Raw genomic sequence first — 21,331 nt, 5'->3', positions numbered from 1 at the left:
GTGTGCAATTTTAGATCTGTGCCTGGACTGGTAATTTAATTTTACAGATAAGGAGAGAGAAGAATATACCGTATGTCCACCCTGATCTCTGGCAGCATTAAAGGTCATTAGTCAATCAATAATACCCATTGTGTTAAATATTCTCCTATCTCTTAGCTTCTTGTCCCTATTTTTTCTGTTGAATTTCTTTCTTTCATGTCTCAGTAATTATGATTTCACTGATTCTGACCCCATCCAGTTCTCACTGTGAATAAACCTTTGGCATAGTTTCTGCTGAGGGGCATGTTCTACATTTCAAAGTCCACAAAGACTTTGCAAAAAGTCATGGCATCTAGTTCATACAGAACACAACATCAGCAGGATTTTTCTTCTCTGGCATCTCAGCTCTTATGAGCAAACAAGTGACTTGGCAAAGATGGACTTTGAAGAGCTTCTGAGGGAAGTTGGAGGCTTTGGGCGATTCCAGATCTTAACACTGCTTCTGCTCTGCCTTCCAAGATTCTTCCTCCCCTTGCATTTCCTGCTGCATAACTTCCTAGCAGCCACCCCAGGACATCACTGTGCCATCCCACATCAGCAACAATTTGCCAATCTTACTGAAGAAGAGGTGCTGCTCATCAACCTTCCAAGGGATTTCAATGGAGCCTTCAGCTCCTGTGAGATGTTTTCTGAACCTCAGTTTCACCTCCTGCTTAACTCCTCCCTTGAATTGACCAATGTATCTGTGCAGAGCTGCCAGTATGGATGGATCTATGATCAGTCCCAATTCATTTCCACTATAGCCACTCAGGTAAAACTTCAAATTAGTTTTGATTATCTGAAAGCCTATCATAAAAAAGGAGAACGAAATATTAAGGCATGAGAAAAAAAATGGTTGTTATGTTATTCCTCTTTTCTCGTTTTCCAAAATCTTTCATTAGGACAGTTTATGTGGGGAATGCATGTATTCTTCTTAGATAATCACCTGTGCAATCTTATATTGGAATTTCTTATTCATTTAATTCTTATTTCTAGCTGAATATGCAAGACTGAACTAAACATAGTCATTCTCTCTCATCTCTCTGTTAATTTACTTGACTGAAATTGTTAGGTACTTAAGAGTCCTGTCTGATTTTGTCTATTTGCCAGAAGATGCTATTCCAATCATGTGGCTTCTGGAAGATGTAACCAGTGCTTTTTTTGTATAAGAAAAAGGTGCCGGAACTCACACATGTCATACAACCCGCCTTTCCTACCCTACAAGGTTCCATCCAAAAAAGGTGCCGGAACTCCGTTCTGAGCGTTCTATGAGAAAAAAAGCCCTGGATGTAACTATCATGCATAGGGAATATACCATGTTCACTCTTGCTTGGTTTCTCATTTCAGCAATCTTTGTCATGATTTAACCTCGGTTTCTGAAAAAAATCATGCATATGCATATGTGCCTTTTCACCTAATACATAGAATTTTTGTACATATTTTTCCTAGCATACCTACCATTGCAGTTTGGGTCCTTTTAATAGGCTGGTCATGTTCTTGGGGCAACAAGCCCTTAAGAGAATGTGCTGTTATGATATGATATTGTTCCCAGAAAATTTTGAGTGCCTGTATATGTTTGAGGTGGGGTGAAGGGATATGTTTCCTTTGTGTTCACTGAAAATCTTTCTCTTTTGACAAATGACTTAATGACTCTGTTCACATGACACACAAGACCATAAAGGAGTCAACAATTTTAACATGAAACCAGCTCTTGTGTATGTCCCAATCTTCTAATGCATGTACATCATTGAAGGTGATTTATGGCAGTGCATTGTGAGCCCAGAAAATTAGATTAATTCAGTAGACCATATGTCAATTATGATTTTAGTTTGTCACAAGAACACAGCCAATTTATTCTGAGATCTAGCAACGGTTTGGGGGATGGGCATGAAAACCTTTCTATATAGTGTATACAATATTTGTTCTTTGTTTGTAGTAAACATTAATTCTTCCATGACATTCTGAGATAGTAAATTTCTTGCTGCTCTTCTCCGCCTGTTATCTCCAGTTTATTCTATTGTGTTCCCCTTTTCCTGTTGATCTGTCAGACACCCATTTCCATTGAAGCAGCAAGAATTTGAAATGCTCTATTGGTTTCAATCCCATAATTAGAAAGATGCCTGCCAAAAAATGAAACATGCGATTTGTTGATTGAGAGCAATGGTTGATTTAGTCTAGCATTCTGTTTCTCACGGTGACCAAACAGGTGCTCCAAGGAAGTTGATCAGCACAGTGTGTCTACAATAGGTTTCCCCTGCTAGCATCTCTGTACCACCAGCAACTTAAGGGCAGGGTTAGTGGATATAATCACACTCTTTGAGGAATCTATTCTCCATGGATCTCTAGTGGACTTAATTGGGTGCCCATCTTAAACATTATTAACACTTATACTGCCTAGCAGGTTAAATGCCTGATTTACTCAACACTTCAGTTAAGTCCTTTAAGTATTAGAGAGTTAATGATTTATCATTGCATAGCAAACTTCCTTCCTAGAAAATTATCTGATGCAACTCAAAAGTTTTATGGAAAATAAATTCACTCAACTTTAAAAATAGGCTGAGTGCCTCCCCTCCCCTCATGCTAAAAATCAAGAGTATTAGATTATTATATTATTATTAATTTGAATGAATGTTATGGTGTTTGGATAATAGTTAAAGAAGGGTCAGCACCTTGGTTTAACATGTGGAAGGAAAGTAGGCTTCCTGACTATTCTACCAACCAAATTTGGATCTAAACTGCTAATTTAATCTCCAATAAAATGTGGTGATTTCAATAAAAGTTGCTTTGTATATTCTGTTAGTTGTGAATTTTTGACAATGCCTTGATTTAAAATTATTTTAGCACAGTACTGCTATACAGGGATCTTCCCTGCACTCCCACTTGTGCAACTATAAGGAGGGATTAGCGTTTAGCAGTTATCAAGGTGAATGCAGGGGTAGCCCAAGAACATGGTGCCTTCTTCTCATTCTATGTAGAAAAGCTACAGTAGTCGAATATTTAACTAACACTGAATATTTCTTCACCGCAGACTATGGAGCAGCATCTTCCACATCTGAAGGCAGCAGTTTACTTTAGGGATGCAGGAAAGTCTGGACTGTATGTTGCTGTCTCCTACAAACTCCATTTTTTACTGTTCCCTAACAACTTCCATTCACTTTGGCTAATGGTAGGGTCAGCCCTGATGATATTTGGATTTCATTAGGGCATAATAACATCAACCACCAGAATGGTACCTTAGGATCCAATCCATAGTTGGAATACATAAATTAAAAATATTTTAATCTTCTGTATCTATCATGAACATGAAACTTACTGGGCTACTAAAAAAGGAAATCATTAAATGAATGCCTATTTTCCAGTGGGATTTGGTCTGTGAGCACAAAAGCTTGAACCAAGCAACTGCTACCTACTTCTTCTTCGGGGTGATGTTCGGTGCTGTGATCTTTGGAGACCTCTCTGATAGGTAATTTGGCTTCATTCTTCCATTATTTTATCTAGATATTTTATCTAGATGTTGCAATAGTTCATGTGCAGGCAATAAAAATTGCATCTATGTGAGAATCCAACCCCCTAGATCCCCACACATAATTTCTGAGTGAAAACACAGCTCTTTCAATTTTCAGCCCAACTTTAGAAAAGATTTGCAAAATTCCCTACTTGCAACCCCATACTAGATAGATTAAAATCTTATTTACTTTAAAATGATTTACTCTAAATAAAATAAATTAACAATATTATTGCTAAAACCTATAAATAACATTACCAAACGTAGGGTGTAAAACTCTAGACAACCACTAGGTGTTTTTCAAGAGGCAACTGGACTTTTTTTGGGGGGGGGAAAAGAGTTTTCCTTCTCATCCAGCTTCTTCAGCTCTGCTTTCTTGCTTTTTCTTTGAAGACGTTTCACTTCTCACCCAAGAAACTTCTTTAGCACCTTTGCTTCTTCTTGGAGGAGAAGCGAAATATCTTCAAAGAAAAAACAAGAAAGTCCAGTTGCCTCTTGAAAAAGCACCTTTGGGTCAATCATGACCTGGATGACTGAGAATCTCCATGGACACTCGATAGCAGCGAAGTATTGGTATTTTGTTACATCTTTGCTGCCACCTTGTTAGAGCTTTGCAGCCTAAGTGCTAATATGGGGGCCCTTTGTAAGGCAAATGATCAGGTGGACATTTTTTCAATAGACAGGAAATGTTTTAATTTTAGTGATTCACATTTCATTTTGTCCCTCCTTTTGTATCCTTTCTTGAGTGATTCTATTCCACCATTTCTTCCATATTAGTGTAGCTCTTGCCCACGGTGAGTTGTTCTGTGTAGGGTTGACTATGGTGAGTTGGCTGCGGTGAGTTGGCTGTGGCGAGTTGTCCTAGACTCACAAACCACCAGGCATCAAGACCAACACAAAGGATAATCATATTATCCTTTTGTAAGCAACGGTCCAAAACATACTTCCCCAGAGTAAAAAATGTTATAGTTTTGAATGATTTTTATGTCCACAGAAAGCACATCTGGGTACATCCTGTCTCTTGACATGTGCTTGACATTTTATCCTATAGTTTTATGGGAGGGGGGAAGCATGAAGACTCTAGCTTCCAATTTTACATCAGGAAACAAACTCCTATTTGTCCTTAACTATGAAGAACCAATTAGGTTGCATGAAAAGACTAGCATAGATGTAATGGCATAGTAAATACAAAATAAGTCAAGAAAAAATTAAATGGGTAATACCCTTCCACATGTATTTATTATCATTTATTCATATGTAATGCATCTATTTCCATTTGTGTACATACTTTACAGGAACCTAGTAACTGCTCCAAAATAATTTCTGTGCTCTATTTTTTGTTCTTAGGCAGGCGAAAACAGATTTGTTTAAAGTACAAGGTCTTGCTTTTTTTTTGCCACGATAAAGATTATTATTACACGAAGATTTTTTGTCAAGTGCTGATTCTGTTCCCTGAGAAACTCTTTACTTGCTTGGATAAAAAGTGAACTATTAGCCAATTTCTCTAAAAGGGCAATTTGCAACTCTCATGACCTTTGGTAGGAATCTGGAGATGACTGGCAAGTTGCCTCCTTGATCACAACAATAATGTTTCTTTCTGTGGTGTCTCAGGTTTGGTCGGAAGAGAATGCTTCTAGTGTCCTACTTGGGCACCCTCATCTTTGGGATAATGAGCTCTGCCTCAGTTTCCTACAGTATGTTTGTAGTGACACGGACTCTGACAGGAATGTTTATCTGTGGACTCTCCATCATTGTGATACCTCTCGGTAAGCCAAAAAGAAGGCCAAGGTGGGCCTTCAAAAAGTAGCTATGGATAAATAGGAATCCATTGTGCAAAGGAATTCATGGGTATGAAAAATACACTTTATCTGCATGCTTCTTGTGGAAAAAGGAAAGGGCCAAGTGTATTTTATGTAATTATGGAACAGAGGTGTCTGCAGCATATGGTCAAAAAAGCAAGATGGTGGCTAAGATTGCACATAAAAAATAAGTGGAGCTTTGATAGCTTTCCCTTACCATGCCCTGCAGATATATGGTATCCTTACAAACTGAAATCTATAAATGAAAAACAGTCTGATGCAGTCCTCAGTTGCAAGACTGAGAAACACAGTCTAAGCTGAGCAAATACACAAGGGCTCCAGATCCTTTCAGCGTGAGTCCCAATTTTGCAATTTTGATTTTTCTCAGGGAAAGATGATGAGACTGAGGGTTTTCTTAATAATTGGAATTTTTTTTAAAAAAGTGTGTGTTTCAAATGTACTCACTGGCCCTAAAAGTTTGCAATTCTTGATTTAAAACAAAATCTGAAATCAAATTACCGTACAAGACAAACAGCAATGAAAACAACCATCAAGACAGGAATACAAGAGATAAAAGCAAGCTGATCAAGAAAGCTGCACATCTGAGAAGGCAAATTATATCTCAGTTCTGGAGAATCAAAGGCTAAGATTAAGGGCTATAAAAATGCATCCTCTGTGCTGCAATATCCAGTTCTGTCCTCCTCTTCCAATAAAAGGGAGACCTCTGCACAGATGGGCCTATTGAGCACTTTTTCTATCTTCTAGGCATGGAATGGGTGGATATAGAACATCGCACCATGTCAGGGGTTATAACCAGTCTCTTCTGGAGTTTTGGAAATATGTTTCTTGCTCTGATTGCCTATTTGGTGCGGGATTGGCACTGGCTGCTTCTCACCACCTCTCTTCCGTTTATAGTCGGCATCATCTCTATGTGGTGGGTAAGAATGTTATTTCTCAAAAACCCCTTTGCAAAATCAGGTTAAACTAGCAAAGGAAAAAATTGTTTTGCCTTGACTTTAGGCCAGGTCCTACACCAGGGCGACTAAGATTTGGGGTATTTGAATGGTGGTGAAAGGATTCATAGTGCTTTTACTGGTGGGTCTTTGGAAACTCAAAGTTGCAGGCAGCTAATCAGAAGCAACTTTGTTTCTAAGAAAGGGGCAGCATCAAGGATGTGTTCAGGGCATGGACAAAAAGTCAAGATGATGAAATTGAAACTCTACCCATTTTCATGTCTAGGTTGTTAAAAGACCAAGAAATGGGTGCTTCTCTCTAGAAAAACCTTCCACAAAAAGTCAGAGCAAAGTACATTACAGGGACTTCCCAACTTTGGCTCATGGCTTGCAATCTGGAAAAGCCCCAAAATCAAAATATTAAGAGAAAAATGTTAATTTGTGCCTAACACGTTTGCTATAAACTGAAATGAGTGATCTAGCAGCTTGTCTCAAGTGCTAATGACCCAGTGTTTGGCATTTCTAAATGATAACACAGTAATGGTTCACCAAGAATAAAAAAATCATCTGGTTGAACAAGAATTAGGCATTGCTTGGATTGTGTAGTATTCAACAGATTTATATTGAAGATGTTAAGATGCAACATTGAGTAAAAAATGTACCCAGATAGTGTGTATGTGTGTGTGTGTGTGTGTGTGTGTATACACACACACACACAAACACACACACACATACATATATATATATATACATACATACATACATACATACATATATATATATACACACACATATATATACATACATACATATACATATATATACATACACACACACACACACACACACACACACACACACACACACACACACACATATATATATATATATATATATATATATATATATATATATATGTTTTCGTAGATTCTCGCGGGTGTCTGTATGTGTAGATCTAGAGTCTCGGGTTTCTTCCCGCGTTCCTTTCATCTTCAGAAAGTTGTGGCGACGTTTCGACGAAATCCCATCCGTCATCATCAGGCCGGAGTGTTCCTCCTGCTGCTTCCAGGAGCAATGCGTGGTCTGGCTGTTCCTTTCCTTCCAACTGCCGGTGGGGCTGTGTTCTGACTGGGTGGAGGCGTGGCTGCTTTCTGATTGGGTGGGGGTGTCCTCCGATTGGGTGGAGGCGTGGTTGTCTTCTGATTGAGTGGAGGCGTGGCTGTCTTCTGATTGGGTGGATGCGTGGTTGTCTTCTGATTGGTTGGAGGCGTGGCTGTCTTCTGATTGGGTGGGGTGTGTTCTGAATGGGTGGGGTTTTTTGTTGTGTTGTAATATCCTGAGTGTTGTGATTTGGTGTCCTGAGGAGTGGGCTGTGTAGTGGCCTCCAGAGCTTTGGTTTGGCTCCGAGTTCGAGGACCTGCTATGTATCTCTGGTATGGGTCAGTCAGGTTCGTGTGTGCGTTCTTCTGCTTGGGTGATGGCACTTTTGCTTGACTTGTTCTGTCTTCTGTGTGGGGGAGTTTTTGTTCTGGGTGTGGATGAGTCTTGCTGGGGCTGGTGGCATTTGGGGTTGTTTGTTGGTTTTTTAAATCCTTGTTTGCTGAAATTCGTTTCTCTATCAATGCTGGTTTCCAAATGTCATGTAGGCGGGAGGTGTCGTCTCGCTTGTTCATACTGTCTGGGTGTTTTTCTATTTCAATGGCTTCTCTGATTATTCTGCTATTGAGATGTTCTATTTTGGCGATTGTTTTTGTACCTTCAAAATTGATGTTGTGTCCCGTAGTGTTTATGTGTTGTACTAGTGAAGATGTGTGATCTTTCTTCTGTACTGAGTTCTTATGTTCTTCTACACGTACCTCTATTCTTCTGTTAGTCTGTCCGATGTATGTTGCTGGACAGGAGGCGCATGGGATTTGGTATATGCCCTGGTTTTCCAGTTCTATTTTGTCTTTGGGATTTCTCAGGATGGTTGATATCTTTCTGTCAGTGTTAAATGCGGTTTTGATGTTATGTTTGCGTAGTACTTTACTGATTTTGTCGGTTGTTCCTTTTATGTAGGGCAAGATGGCTCGTCCGTTGTTCTGTTCTTCTTCTTGGATGTTTTTCTGTTTCGGAGTCCCCTGCTGAATCATATTGGTGATTTTGTTTTTTTGGAACTTGTTTGCTGTCAATATGTCTGTCAGGGTGTGTAGTTCTGTTTGTATATGTGTTTTATCTGCAAGGCGTCTGGTTCTTGTTATTAGTGTTTTGGCTACTGAATTTATTTGTGCTGGGTGATGATGTGATTGCGCATTGAGGTAACGGTTGGTGTGCGTTTTCTTTCGGTAGACTGTGTGTCCTAGGGTGCCGTTTTGTTTTTTGTATATAAGTACATCCAGGAAAGGTAACTGGTTGTTTGTTTCAATCTCCATGGTGAATTTTATTTTGGGATGTAGGCTGTTCAGGTGTGTTAGGAAGTTTTCTAGCTCCTTTCTTCCGTGGGGCCAGATCACGAAGGTGTCATCCACATATCTGAGCCACAGTTTTGGTTTGTTTGTAGTCTTTTCCAGAGCGTTAGTTTCAAATTCTTCCATGAAAAGGTTGGCGATAACTGGTGATAGAGGGGATCCCATTGGTGCGCCTTCTATTTGTTTGTATCTCTGGCCTCTGTGTATGAAGTAGCAGAACACTGCTTATCAAACACATACTTCATACACAGAGGCCAGAGATACAAACAAATAGAAGGCGCACCAATGGGATCCCCTCTATCACCAGTTATCGCCAACCTTTTCATGGAAGAATTTGAAACTAACGCTCTGGAAAAGACTACAAACAAACCAAAACTGTGGCTCAGATATGTGGATGACACCTTCGTGATCTGGCCCCACGGAAGAAAGGAGCTAGAAAACTTCCTAACACACCTGAACAGCCTACATCCCAAAATAAAATTCACCATGGAGATTGAAACAAACAACCAGTTACCTTTCCTGGATGTACTTATATACAAAAAACAAAACGGCACCCTAGGACACACAGTCTACCGAAAGAAAACGCACACCAACCGTTACCTCAATGCGCAATCACATCATCACCCAGCACAAATAAATTCAGTAGCCAAAACACTAATAACAAGAACCAGACGCCTTGCAGATAAAACACATATACAAACAGAACTACACACCCTGACAGACATATTGACAGCAAACAAGTTCCAAAAAAACAAAATCACCAATATGATTCAGCAGGGGACTCCGAAACAGAAAAACATCCAAGAAGAAGAACAGAACAACGGACGAGCCATCTTGCCCTACATAAAAGGAACAACCGACAAAATCAGTAAAGTACTACGCAAACATAACATCAAAACCGCATTTAACACTGACAGAAAGATATCAACCATCCTGAGAAATCCCAAAGACAAAATAGAACTGGAAAACCAGGGCATATACCAAATCCCATGCGCCTCCTGTCCAGCAACATACATCGGACAGACTAACAGAAGAATAGAGGTACGTGTAGAAGAACATAAGAACTCAGTACAGAAGAAAGATCACACATCTTCACTAGTACAACACATAAACACTACGGGACACAACATCAATTTTGAAGGTACAAAAACAATCGCCAAAATAGAACATCTCAATAGCAGAATAATCAGAGAAGCCATTGAAATAGAAAAACACCCAGACAGTATGAACAAGCGAGACGACACCTCCCGCCTACATGACATTTGGAAACCAGCATTGATAGAGAAACGAATTTCAGCAAACAAGGATTTAAAAAACCAACAAACAACCCCAAATGCCACCAGCCCCAGCAAGACTCATCCACACCCAGAACAAAAACTCCCCCACACAGAAGACAGAACAAGTCAAGCAAAAGTGCCATCACCCAAGCAGAAGAACGCACACACGAACCTGACTGACCCATACCAGAGATACATAGCAGGTCCTCGAACTCGGAGCCAAACCAAAGCTCTGGAGGCCACTACACAGCCCACTCCTCAGGACACCAAATCACAACACTCAGGATATTACAACACAACAAAAAACCCCACCCATTCAGAACACACCCCACCCAATCAGAAGACAGCCACGCCTCCAACCAATCAGAAGACAACCACGCATCCACCCAATCAGAAGACAGCCACGCCTCCACTCAATCAGAAGACAACCACGCCTCCACCCAATCGGAGGACACCCCCACCCAATCAGAAAGCAGCCACGCCTCCACCCAGTCAGAACACAGCCCCACCGGCAGTTGGAAGGAAAGGAACAGCCAGACCACGCATTGCTCCTGGAAGCAGCAGGAGGAACACTCCGGCCTGATGATGACGGATGGGATTTCGTCGAAACGTCGCCACAACTTTCTGAAGATGAAAGGAACGCGGGAAGAAACCCGAGACTCTAGATCTACATATATATATATATATATATATATATATATATATATAGAATTAGGCATTGCTCATGCAAGTAAGAAGAACATTTTCTTTTCTGAAGTCTTTTAGACGTCTATGATTGGAATTTACATATCCATCCCTTTAATATATCCAAATATTCAGATATGTTTACATATTTAATGCTTTTGGATCAGTAACAAATTAAGATTAACATTATCCTGCTTCAAAGTTCAGGTCAAAGGCCCTGAAATAAACAACATCTTCTTTTCCTCTATTCTTTAACTGAGATGGTGCTCAGAAGTAGACACTGATGCAGTCAGATTTTCTAGCCTATAAGAACAGACAGGAAGAAGCCTGAATCTGTATTCATTTATTAACTATAGAATATACTACACTTCTCATTTCTACATGACTTTGGGTGGTTTACAAAAAATAAGGAAACATGCATGCAAAAAAGCCAGGAGCACACAATATCAAAACTACCTACTAAGCAATCTGCAAACCAGTAAGTTCTAAATATTTTGAGGAACAACCAAGTTTTAAGCTACTTGTAAAAGGCTAACAATAATTGTAGCATTTTCATTTGGTATGCATTTGTATCTAAATGTGGCATAAGACTTTTTTTTCTTCCAACAGCTGTCCTGTGAAATTGGTTAGGCTGGGAGTAAGTGACTGGTTCAATGACGCCCAATGAGCTTCCATGGCAAAGGGTGGACTAATGCCTGGCCCTCTCCTGGTTCAACACTCTAACACTACCCTGCAGAGGGTAGGAAGTTCTGAGTTTTGGAGATCATGGAAAACAAAATATTCCATGTATGGAGTCAGTTACAGACAAGGCATATTGTTAAGGCCTGTTCCTTGGTTGAATAGGTTCTTCCCTATTCATGTTAGTTGAAACCCTCCTGGTAGAAACTGCATAAGACAGGGCAGATTTTGTTAGATCCTGAAGGTACCCCTAATTGCCTTAAAGTGCTAGGGGTTTCAGTCTAATTAGATACAGAGACCATTGCTCCAAAAAACAGCAATAACAATAGTAATTTGTAATACAGTGGCCTTGAAAGCTAAAGTTTCAACAAGAATGGCAGAATGCAAGAGTAGTGGACATATTCCACAAACATGTTTTTCCCCCCATTTTCTACTGCATTGCTATTAATGTAGTGGAGGGTAAGTTTGAGCATTAAAAAATCATTGCCATTAATCACCCATCCTTGATCTCTTCTCCTACTTGAAAACAGTAGCCTTTCCGAGACAGATCTGAGTGTTCTGGTAGGATTAAGGATGAATCAGCCGTGAAGAGTCAATGCAATCTTGAGCTGCATCAATAGAGGTAGAATGTTAACATCACAGCAAGAGATTGTTCCCCTCTGTGCTACACGGCTCAGACTCCACCTAGAATACTGTATCTGGTTTTGGTTACCATAACACAAGAAGAATGGCGAGGAACTGGAAAAAATGGAGAGAAAGACCAACAAATGTAGGAAGGAGATATAATAATTGTTTTCCAATATTTGAAAAGCTGCCACAGGGAAGAAGGCATGGATTTATTCTCATTAATGACTGAGGGTAGGACGAGAACCAGTCAGTGGAAAATTTACAGGTCATCCAAACTTGAAATCAGGATTTTCCTGATTATAGAAGCTATCAAGTAGAAGAACAGCCTGCCTATTGGATCTATGGATGCTCCATTACTGAAGGTTTTCAAGCAAATGTTGAGCAATCTGACATGGCCTGAGTTGGGCAGGGGATTAAACTAGAAGATCTTCAATGTCCCTGCCAACCTACGACTCCATGAATCTCTCTATCTATAAAGTGCAGGATGCTTCTATTATTTTAAATAAGCCAGAAGAAACCTGTGTACATCTGCAAATAGCATGTGCTCACAAACGTGACTTTAGAAGCAAGGTTCTTTAGGACAGCAGTTCCCAACCTTTCCAGCTTGGGGGCCCAGTCGGTGCAGGTGTGTGTGTGTGTTTGAATGGTAGGCACACATGTGCATGCAACGCTTCATTTGTGTGAGTGGCAGGCGTGGGCTCCCTCCACTCACGCAAATGGAACTTCGCTTACGAGTGGAGGGTCCTTGTGCTCACATGTGAAACGCCATTCATGCAAGTAGAGGGCGGCTTGAGAGGAGGGTGCTTGTGCTTGTGCACGAAGCTCCATTCACACGAGCTTGTCCATCGCTCATGCGAGTGGAGCTTCACGTATGCAAGCACCCTTGCTCATCTCTCCTGTGGTCTGGTTTCAAACAGGCCATAGCCCGGGGGTTGAGGACCCCTGCTTTAATAAAGATATGTTTTAGATGAGCAAGCAAACATGCTGCATGCACATTTTCAGATTTATGGGAAGCTTTGATAAAATCGCCATGATTACAACAAGGCAATGTATGTAACTGAATACTTTGGTCAGCCCATCGTATTCATAGCCATACATCTTGAGGAGTTTTAGCTGGAGCAGTTTTTTTCGAACTTGGCAACTTTAAGATGTGTGGATTTCAACTCCCAGAATTCCCCAGCCAGTACATTGAGCTACAGGTTATAGGCAGAGAACATGATCTTTTTTCACCCTTCTCTTTAATAGGTGGCTCTCAGAATCTGCCAGGTGGTTGTTAATTAAAGGGAAGCTGAAAGAAGCTCACAGACATTTAAATAGATGTGCCAGAATGAACAGAAGGAAGGAATTTGCTGACAAAATAAATACTGAGGTATGTCAAGACATCAGTACCTAAAAACTCAAGAGATGAAACTGATTTTCTCTGCTCTCCATGCCCTCCTCATTCCCCCAACTGCTGTGAAGATAGGGTGGACAAATGAATCACAGGCTCTCCATTTCTTATTTTTGCAAATTTATTCAGTTTGGATTCCCCCCCCCCTTTTTTTCATTCTCCATGCCATTTGGGTTTGCCTATTAGTAAATTTACCTTATTTTTAATAAGGTTGCATTTAAAATTATGTGTACTTTTGTATATGTTTCTCCGAGCAAAAGCTTTTTTCCCTCACGTGCGCAGTTTTCCCAAACAATTTGTTTCTATGTTTATGAAAGTTTTTATCTAATGTATGTTGTTTTTGGAGTGGCAAACTGCACTACACTATTTAGAGAGATGTTAATTTTGAGTAATAACCCAGATCTGATGCAAACTAAATAAATCTTTCTCCCATCCTTACATGAAAATGGCACCAACAAGAGGCAGACTGGGTTCAGGCAGACCTTGGGTACACAAGGCAGAATGAGCTAGTCACATTTTATCTTATATTCAAGACCTTTAGTTCCCTAATACTGTCAACTTTTAACAAGGGAAAAGGGGGCTCATATCATTATGTCCTTTCTCAATACATTTAAATAACCTACACCAGGGGTAGGCAACCTTGGCTCTTTTATGACTCATGGACTTCAACTCCCAGAATTCCTGAGCTGGCTCAGGAAATCTGGGAGTTGAAGTCCACGAGTCATAAAAGAGCCAAGGTTGCCTACCCCTGACCTACACTGTACAGGACCACTTTCCCAATTGGTTAGCCGTCATTTTGCCTTGAGGTGACCTGAGACCAGTTTCCTGGCAATGCCTGAAGGAGACAGAATCCCATTCTATCTCTGGGTCTGGCTTCATACCTCATGCTAAGTCATAATATGTCTTTGATTTTGATTTTGCATTCTTGCGTGATCCCAAACATCCTAAGCCCAATTCACACAATTTCCCCAAGTTAAAAAACTGGAAAACATGAGACCAACGGCAGGAGTGTGCTTTCCCCTTATGGCAGTCAATCTTCTATTGATGTGGGTCCTTCATTTGAAGAGTTCAAATTTGGTTTAAAGAGAAAAGAATAGAAGGGAGACTGCACGTATTAAAGAGGGCAATCAGTAGTCCACCCGTGGACAGCAGATTGTGCAAGCACACATAATCTTCTCCATTTGGACGATGTATTATATTTCCATGTATATTTGAAACTACTTGGTTCAAATAAGTAGATTTAGCAAATGCTGATTTAGTGTGTTTTTGATAATACATTTCTCTTCTTATTTCTTGCAATGCATAAGTGGCTGCTCTAAAAACCAACTTCCCTTCTTCAGAGCTTACTCAAAACTGCAGCAGTGATAAGCCAGAAATCAGATGGGAACTATTCCTATATCAGTCTTTTCCGAACACCAAAGCTGAGAAGAATTTCCTTTTGTTTGGGAGTTGTATGGTGAGACACACTTTCCGAGTTCTCTTGGACATTTTTGTCCTGCTGGGACCTAATTCTGGGGTATCTTTATGCATCTCTTCATCTCGCCACTTCAGGTTTGGAGCAGCTTTTTCCTATTATATCATGAGCATGAACATCACTGGTTTTGGCCTGGGAATGTATATGACCCAGTTTGTCTTTGGGTTTATTGAAGTTCCTGCCAAGCTCCTTGTTTTTGTTATGGTAAATCGAGTTGGACGAAGGAAAAGCCAAGCCTGGGCCCTCATCCTAAGTGGGTTATTTATAGGAATCAATCTTATTGTCCCAACATGTAAGTAGTTTTAGTTAGATTGTTTCATCTCTGTTTCTGTCTCTCTCTTCCTCTTCCTCTCTCTCTCCCTCCCTCCCTTCTCCCTCCCTCCCTTCCTCCCATTTCTCAAACTTAGCATGCACATTAATTCTCAGAATTCCCCTGTTGAGAAATACGGATTTATCTCACATATCTGAGGACTGGTCGCTCCAGCAGGGGTGATTAAGTAAATGTTACTGAAATTAATTCCCCCAATTTTTTATTTAAGAGAGCAAAGGGAAGAGTAGTCAGGTGTTTAATTTAGCCATTTATTTCTGATTTTTATTTTAGCTTTATAAACTGCTCACGCTCTGTTAATGTAGCTAGACAAAACCCCTCAAATTTAGATAAATATTTATTCAAACTGGATGTAAGAAGTAATCTTAACTATTTGTATTTGCATATTTATCTCAGGCAATTCTTAATCAAATAGAATTAGTAGATTTTGAAAAAGTGATTTATTTCACATTTACTGACAGGAAATATCCACATCACTTTAAACTCAGTCTTTTGTAGCTTATTGGGTCAGATCAGGTTTGAGTGACTTTGGTGAGATGTTAAATGAAAACAAAATGCTTTTTAAAAGATTTCTGATGCTATACCTTTAGTGGCAAAATTTATATCTTGCCACACATTATCCATGTGAGAATAATGACTTTCAGGGTAGGTTTATAGGAGGCATTAAAACCTCTCTTAAGGGATGCGGTGGCTCAGTGAGTTAGGACGCTGAGCTTGTCGATCAGAAGGGCGGCAGTTTGGCGGGTCGAATCCCGAGTGCTGCATAGCAGAGTGAGCGCCTGTTACTCGTCCCAGCTTCTGCCAACCTAGCAGTTCAAAAGCACGTAAAAATGCAAGTAGAAAAATAGGGACCATTACGATGGGAAGGTAACAGCGTTCCATGCGCCTTTGGCGTCTAGTCATGCCGGCCACATGACCATGGAGACGTCCTTGGACAAGCGCTGGCTCTTCGGCTTTGAAACGGAGATGAGCACCGGCCCCTAGAGTCAGAAACGACTAGCACGCATGTGCGGGGGAACCTTTACCTTTAAAACCTCTCTTACTTGTTCTCAGCTCACTGCAGAGCTGAGTTGTGTCAGGATTATTTGAGTGAAATCTTTCACTTCATCTCAGCTTTCTGGTCTAGAAAATGCAGCCTACACAACAAAGGCAACCCTCCCAGCCTCAGGCTCTAAATGTGTGAAAGGGCTGTTGAAGTGCTGAAGCAAGCAAATGGTTGGTCTATATATCTACAACCCTTCCCAAAGGATGAACATGGTAGCACAGTGTTTTTTTTAAGCTTGGCAACTAAGCCAGCAGTTTTAGGAGGTGAAGTCCATACAGTATGTTTTAAAGTTGCCAGATTTGTTGTAGAGTGCTGGGTCCCATTTCTGTCTTATCAGGCAACAAGTGCTAGGGTCAGTTAACGATCAGTAGTAATGACTCAGTATGAACTGGTGCTTCCCACAATTTCAGCTGTACCCTATTTTTCACCCCAGCTCAGGGGATTTTGCGTTCAGTGGTTGCCATCATAGGCAAAGGATTTTCAGAAGCTGCCTTCACTATAGTCTTCTTGTATACTTCAGAACTCTATCCCACCATTCTTAGGTAAGAAAGAGATCCTTTTGAGATGAATAATGGATTGCATGATGGATCAAGAAGATTTTGGTCTGATTGAAAAGAGTTGCTGCTATTTCCTACAATCCTAGATTCTGGTGTGTGCATCCACTTCCCCCCAGTACGTTTTGCTTTTCTGCATTTAAGATCATGCAAGGCCATTTGGGGCCTGAAACTGCAGGGCTGAACAAAAAGATCACCTAATCAATTAAAACTCTTTTTCTTTTAGATCTATTATTTTTAACTGAAACAGAAATTACTTAATGATTGAATTCACATGTTTTTTCTTAATGATGGCATAAAAAACTTCAATGAGCAACTGTGTGCATGCATTTGTACTGAGTACATTATCAAGTCTCTTAATATCAGGATGTGTTTACATTCTGCTCGTTAGATTGCTTCTCTTATAACCTGTACTGTAATAGATAAGCAGAGGGATGCAGATGTTGACTTAAATCAGCACATCCAGCCTGGGTCTAGGACCTTTAGACTCCCATCACCTCGGGCCATTTGCCTCAGCCCATTTACAGCCAACTTTCCTCCTCTGCTGGCCCTTCCCGAGTCATTCTCCCTGGCCAGTGTGCCCCTGGCCCTCCGCCGCTCACCCTTCAGCCCAATCGATTCACCCAGGTACCCTTTGTCCTGGGTGTTTCCCTCCCCGAGACAAGAAGACATCAGCCAATCGGGTGGCAGATGGTAACAAAGGGCGACTGAGGGGGGCTGTGATTGGTGACAGGAAAAGAGCAAGATCTGAGAAGGGCAGGGTGGTGGTGGTGGCAGGCAAAGGGTGCTTGCATGCGGCTGTTTATGATGCCTGGGAGGCATCGGTGCTTGCTTGTGTCCTTTGAATTCAACTTTCAACCTCTTTTTGATTTCTTCCTGCCTTTGCTTCTAGACAGAGTGGACAAGGATACTGCTCCTTCATGGCCCGCCTAGGGGCATCTGTGGCTCCGCTTGTCTTCCTGTTGGATAGCATATGGAAGCCTCTGCCCCAAGTGGCATCTTTTGCCATGGCAGTGCTGTGTGGTTCATCAGCCTTCTTTCTCCCGGAGACCAGAGGCATTCACCTGCCAGAAACAATAGAGGACATTGAAAAACCAAGGTGTGAATGGGATTTCCCAAGAATTTAAAAAAGTTTCACATTTTTAAAGCAGAGCTTAATTTCTTCCCATCAGTTTATGGAGTTATACATTTATAATTTTTTTTTAAAAAAAAGGTTATGATTTTTTTTAAAAAAGAGCTTATTTGAAAAGTCATAAGCATATTTGTATAAGATGTGTTTTATGCACAGAAAGATGTAAAATTCTTCTATACAATTTCCCCAATTTCAAGATCTGTTAGCATTTGCTTTTGATATTCCATCTTCCCCAGCTTGGGTCAAATTCTTTGATTAAGAATTGCACATAAAACTAGAAGTGCCCAAACCAGTAGATAATTGCACAATTTAATAGCATTTGAGTTCACATATTGATTAAAAAAGTTAAAGTCTATTAAACTTAAACATAACGGTTAAGTGTTGGAGATGATAGGAATCAGATGTTTTAGTGAAGGTCTAAATGTGGATTACTTTCCATTTGTCCATCCAACAGCATCTAATATTAATAATACTAATAAATATTACTATTAGAATTAAGATCCTGAGCATTATTTACTGGCACCAAATTCCAAAGTTTTGTCTAGTTTACTGGACTAAACTATACAATATGAGTAGTTTCCGATAAAGTATAACAATGTGTTGGGTGCCTGTATAGATGTTCATAATGCACTGTCTGGTTCTATCAGAAGTATCTGAAAAACAAGAACTGATTTCTTTTGGGATATTCCTTATAGGATAAACTTTTTGGGACTCTATTTTCCTTCAGTCAAATTTATTTTCAAACAGCACCAGTCTTCTCCCTTCCCTTCTTTAATTGTAGCTCGGAAGGGAAGAAACATCTTCATGGAGATGCACCTGAAGTCGCACCGCTCCAATTGACCCGCTGAATGGTTAGGTAAGTAAAGCTGTAGAAAGAAGTGAAGTAGCAACATTTGCTTGAAGGTACTAATTTTTACACTACATTAAAGTGAATAATGGAGCTTTCTTTTGTATGATTCCTTAGCAGGCAAGCAAAGTCTTGGTGGATCTTGAATCTCCAGATCAGATGCTTTGCTGTCATAAATCTCTTCCAACTGGCATTCTCCAGGAGTAGTGGAAACTTAGTAATATCCAATGCATACTTCACCAAGAAGACCAGAGCCTTTGGGAATGTGGGTCATAAAAATAAATAATAAATATAAAAAAATAAAAAAATAAAAACAAGTGTCCAATAAACTTATGTAGGGTGTTCCCTTATTATTCATCCATATAATACAGGTAGTCAGTCAGACAGCTAAAGCTTGCAAAAACCCAGTATCCTCCATTATGTTGCACAAAATGCCTTTAAAAACCAAAACAGAATCTATTTCCCAGGAAAACCTGTTTGTTTTGTTTAATTAATTCCAAAATTTTATTGTAAAAGACTCAATACTCCAGTTTTATCTGGACCCTGAGTACATTTATAAATATCAAAAACCTATTCAGCATTTTCTTGTTTATTTCAGATTCTTTATGTTCTTAAGCTTATTATTAAAATTTTATTTCATTCAGGATTAAAGGCAGAGTTACCCAGCATTTTCCAACGTGTCATTCCAAAGGTCTCTAATAGCATAAAAGTAGTTAATGAGCAATTTCCAAAAGTGATTAAAAATAAGATTTGTTAACTTAGTGTCTTTTAGTGTTGCCAGCTAGATGGCTGATCCTGTGATCTCCCAGCACTCAAACCCACAGAAAACTACTATCCTGTGGTTTCCTCTGCAGGAGCAGCCATTTAGAGAACATATGCTGGATCTCTCTCTCTCTCTCTTTTTATAAATATTTTATTAAGTTTTTATAGTTACAAGTCTTTAGTGCTTAATAAACAACATGTTGTCTGGGTTCACATATTTAACATTAGTAATAATGCAACTTCCATTTCTACTCTCTACTCCATTTTTCCAGCCATTTATACAAATTATCCCATGTTTGGAAATATTCTGTACCCTCTTTCCCTTTCATTTTCAATGTAAGCCTATCCATTTCTGCACAATCCAGAATTTTCCTAATTGTGTCTTCTTCCGATGGTGTTTCTTCATTTTTCCAATACTGTGCAAATGCAATTCTCGCTGCTTTTAGTACATGTAGTATTAAATATATACATCTATAAAACACTTTATACAGGTTTTCTTTATAATTAGCTGCCCTTGTTATTTTGTACTTTCTTTCCCACAGGTTTTGCCATTTTTCTAATTGTACATTATGCCCAAATTTTTTTTACCCAAGTTATCATTGTTTCTTTAACTTGTTCGTCTTCCATCTTCAGGTTTAATAAAAATTTATAGAGTTTCTTAATCAGTTTTTCATCTGATGACAATAGTATCTGGTCAAACACTGTTTGATATTTATAAAAACCATACGTTTTAGCATCTTTTTCATATCTCATTTGCATTTGCATGATAGCTCAATGCTCTGTTCTTCTCGTTCTTGTTTAGTTTGTAATTTCCCATCAGTATTGTAATTTCCCATCAGTTTGTAATTTCCCATCAGAATGTCTTTGTATGTCACAAGTTTCTCATAGTTGATTAAATTTGGGTGCACAAATGATTCTATTGTTGAGATCCATCCTGGTATTTTCATATAAATTTTCATTTTTGTCTTTTCCCATGTCAAAAATAAGGCATTTCTTATATAGTGATTTTGAAAGTATTTATGGATTCTTCCAGGAGAGGCAGTGCTGATCAGACAAAGGCATGGAGAACAGAGGGGGCTAACTTCCCACATCTCTTTAGCTACATTTAAACACACACACACACACACACACACACACACATCACCAAATATGCCATTACTTACACATATTTGAGAAGAAGACTATTTTGAATATTCTGGAATTGGTATGTGCTTTAACCTTTTCTCTTATTAAACTGGACAGCAGAAATAACATGCCTCCTTCAGTTTCAGCATTCTCATATGATATAAATGTTCTCAGGTGGTATCTCATGAAATTTTGGCAATTTATTTATAGATGGGGGGAGAAACTGATTCACCACATATGATACCCAGAATGGGAAAGAGTTGCCGAGAATTTCATTTTGTTCTCAACTGATGGATAAATGGAGCAAACAAATACTACATCAGAACAATGGTTGAGCTGCCTCTTTCCACCACTGAATTATGTGCCAGCAGCAGACCAGAACCAAGAAGTACCAAATGTCCTGAAGGAACAACTTGAGCAGTCTAAGAAGGTCTATATATTGTGAGAAGTTTTATATCCAAATATATTTCGCGGACTGTAATTGATAGGAGGTACCTTGTAGAAAAAGGATTAGAAAGTCTTCCTGTCATTATTTCTGCATTCCTGAAATGCCAGGTTCCTCATCCCATTAACCTATAGATCAAGTCAACCCTGAGGCCTACATGTTACTGTTTTCCTCCTCATTGTGCTTCCACTTAACATTCCTTTGATGTTTACTAGTCTTTGACCCTCCTTGTCACCCTGCT

General features: G+C 39.6%; 1 protein-coding gene across 1 annotated transcript; it reads left to right on the top strand.

The window, feature by feature from the left end:
• Positions 1-415: 415 nt before the first annotated feature.
• Positions 416-19,282, top strand: SLC22A7 (solute carrier family 22 member 7; the record flags this gene model as incomplete). The annotated part of the gene is made up of 10 exons (XM_081312839.1): positions 416-790; positions 3,378-3,481; positions 5,135-5,289; positions 6,088-6,256; positions 13,234-13,357; positions 14,719-14,834; positions 14,930-15,144; positions 16,659-16,767; positions 17,672-17,878; positions 18,693-19,282. The coding sequence occupies 10 exons, from the start codon at positions 416-418 to the stop codon at positions 18,757-18,759; spliced, it is 1,641 nt and encodes a 546-aa protein (XP_081168965.1). The 3' UTR covers positions 18,760-19,282.
• Between the last annotated feature and the right edge of the window lie 2,049 nt (positions 19,283-21,331).

This window comes from Vipera berus, assembly GCF_964194415.1.
Source record: "Vipera berus genome assembly, chromosome: 1".
NCBI lineage: Eukaryota > Metazoa > Chordata > Lepidosauria > Squamata > Viperidae > Vipera > Vipera berus.
The sequence above is the reverse complement of the archived record's forward strand: the minus strand, read 5'-3'. Positions and strand labels throughout refer to the sequence as shown.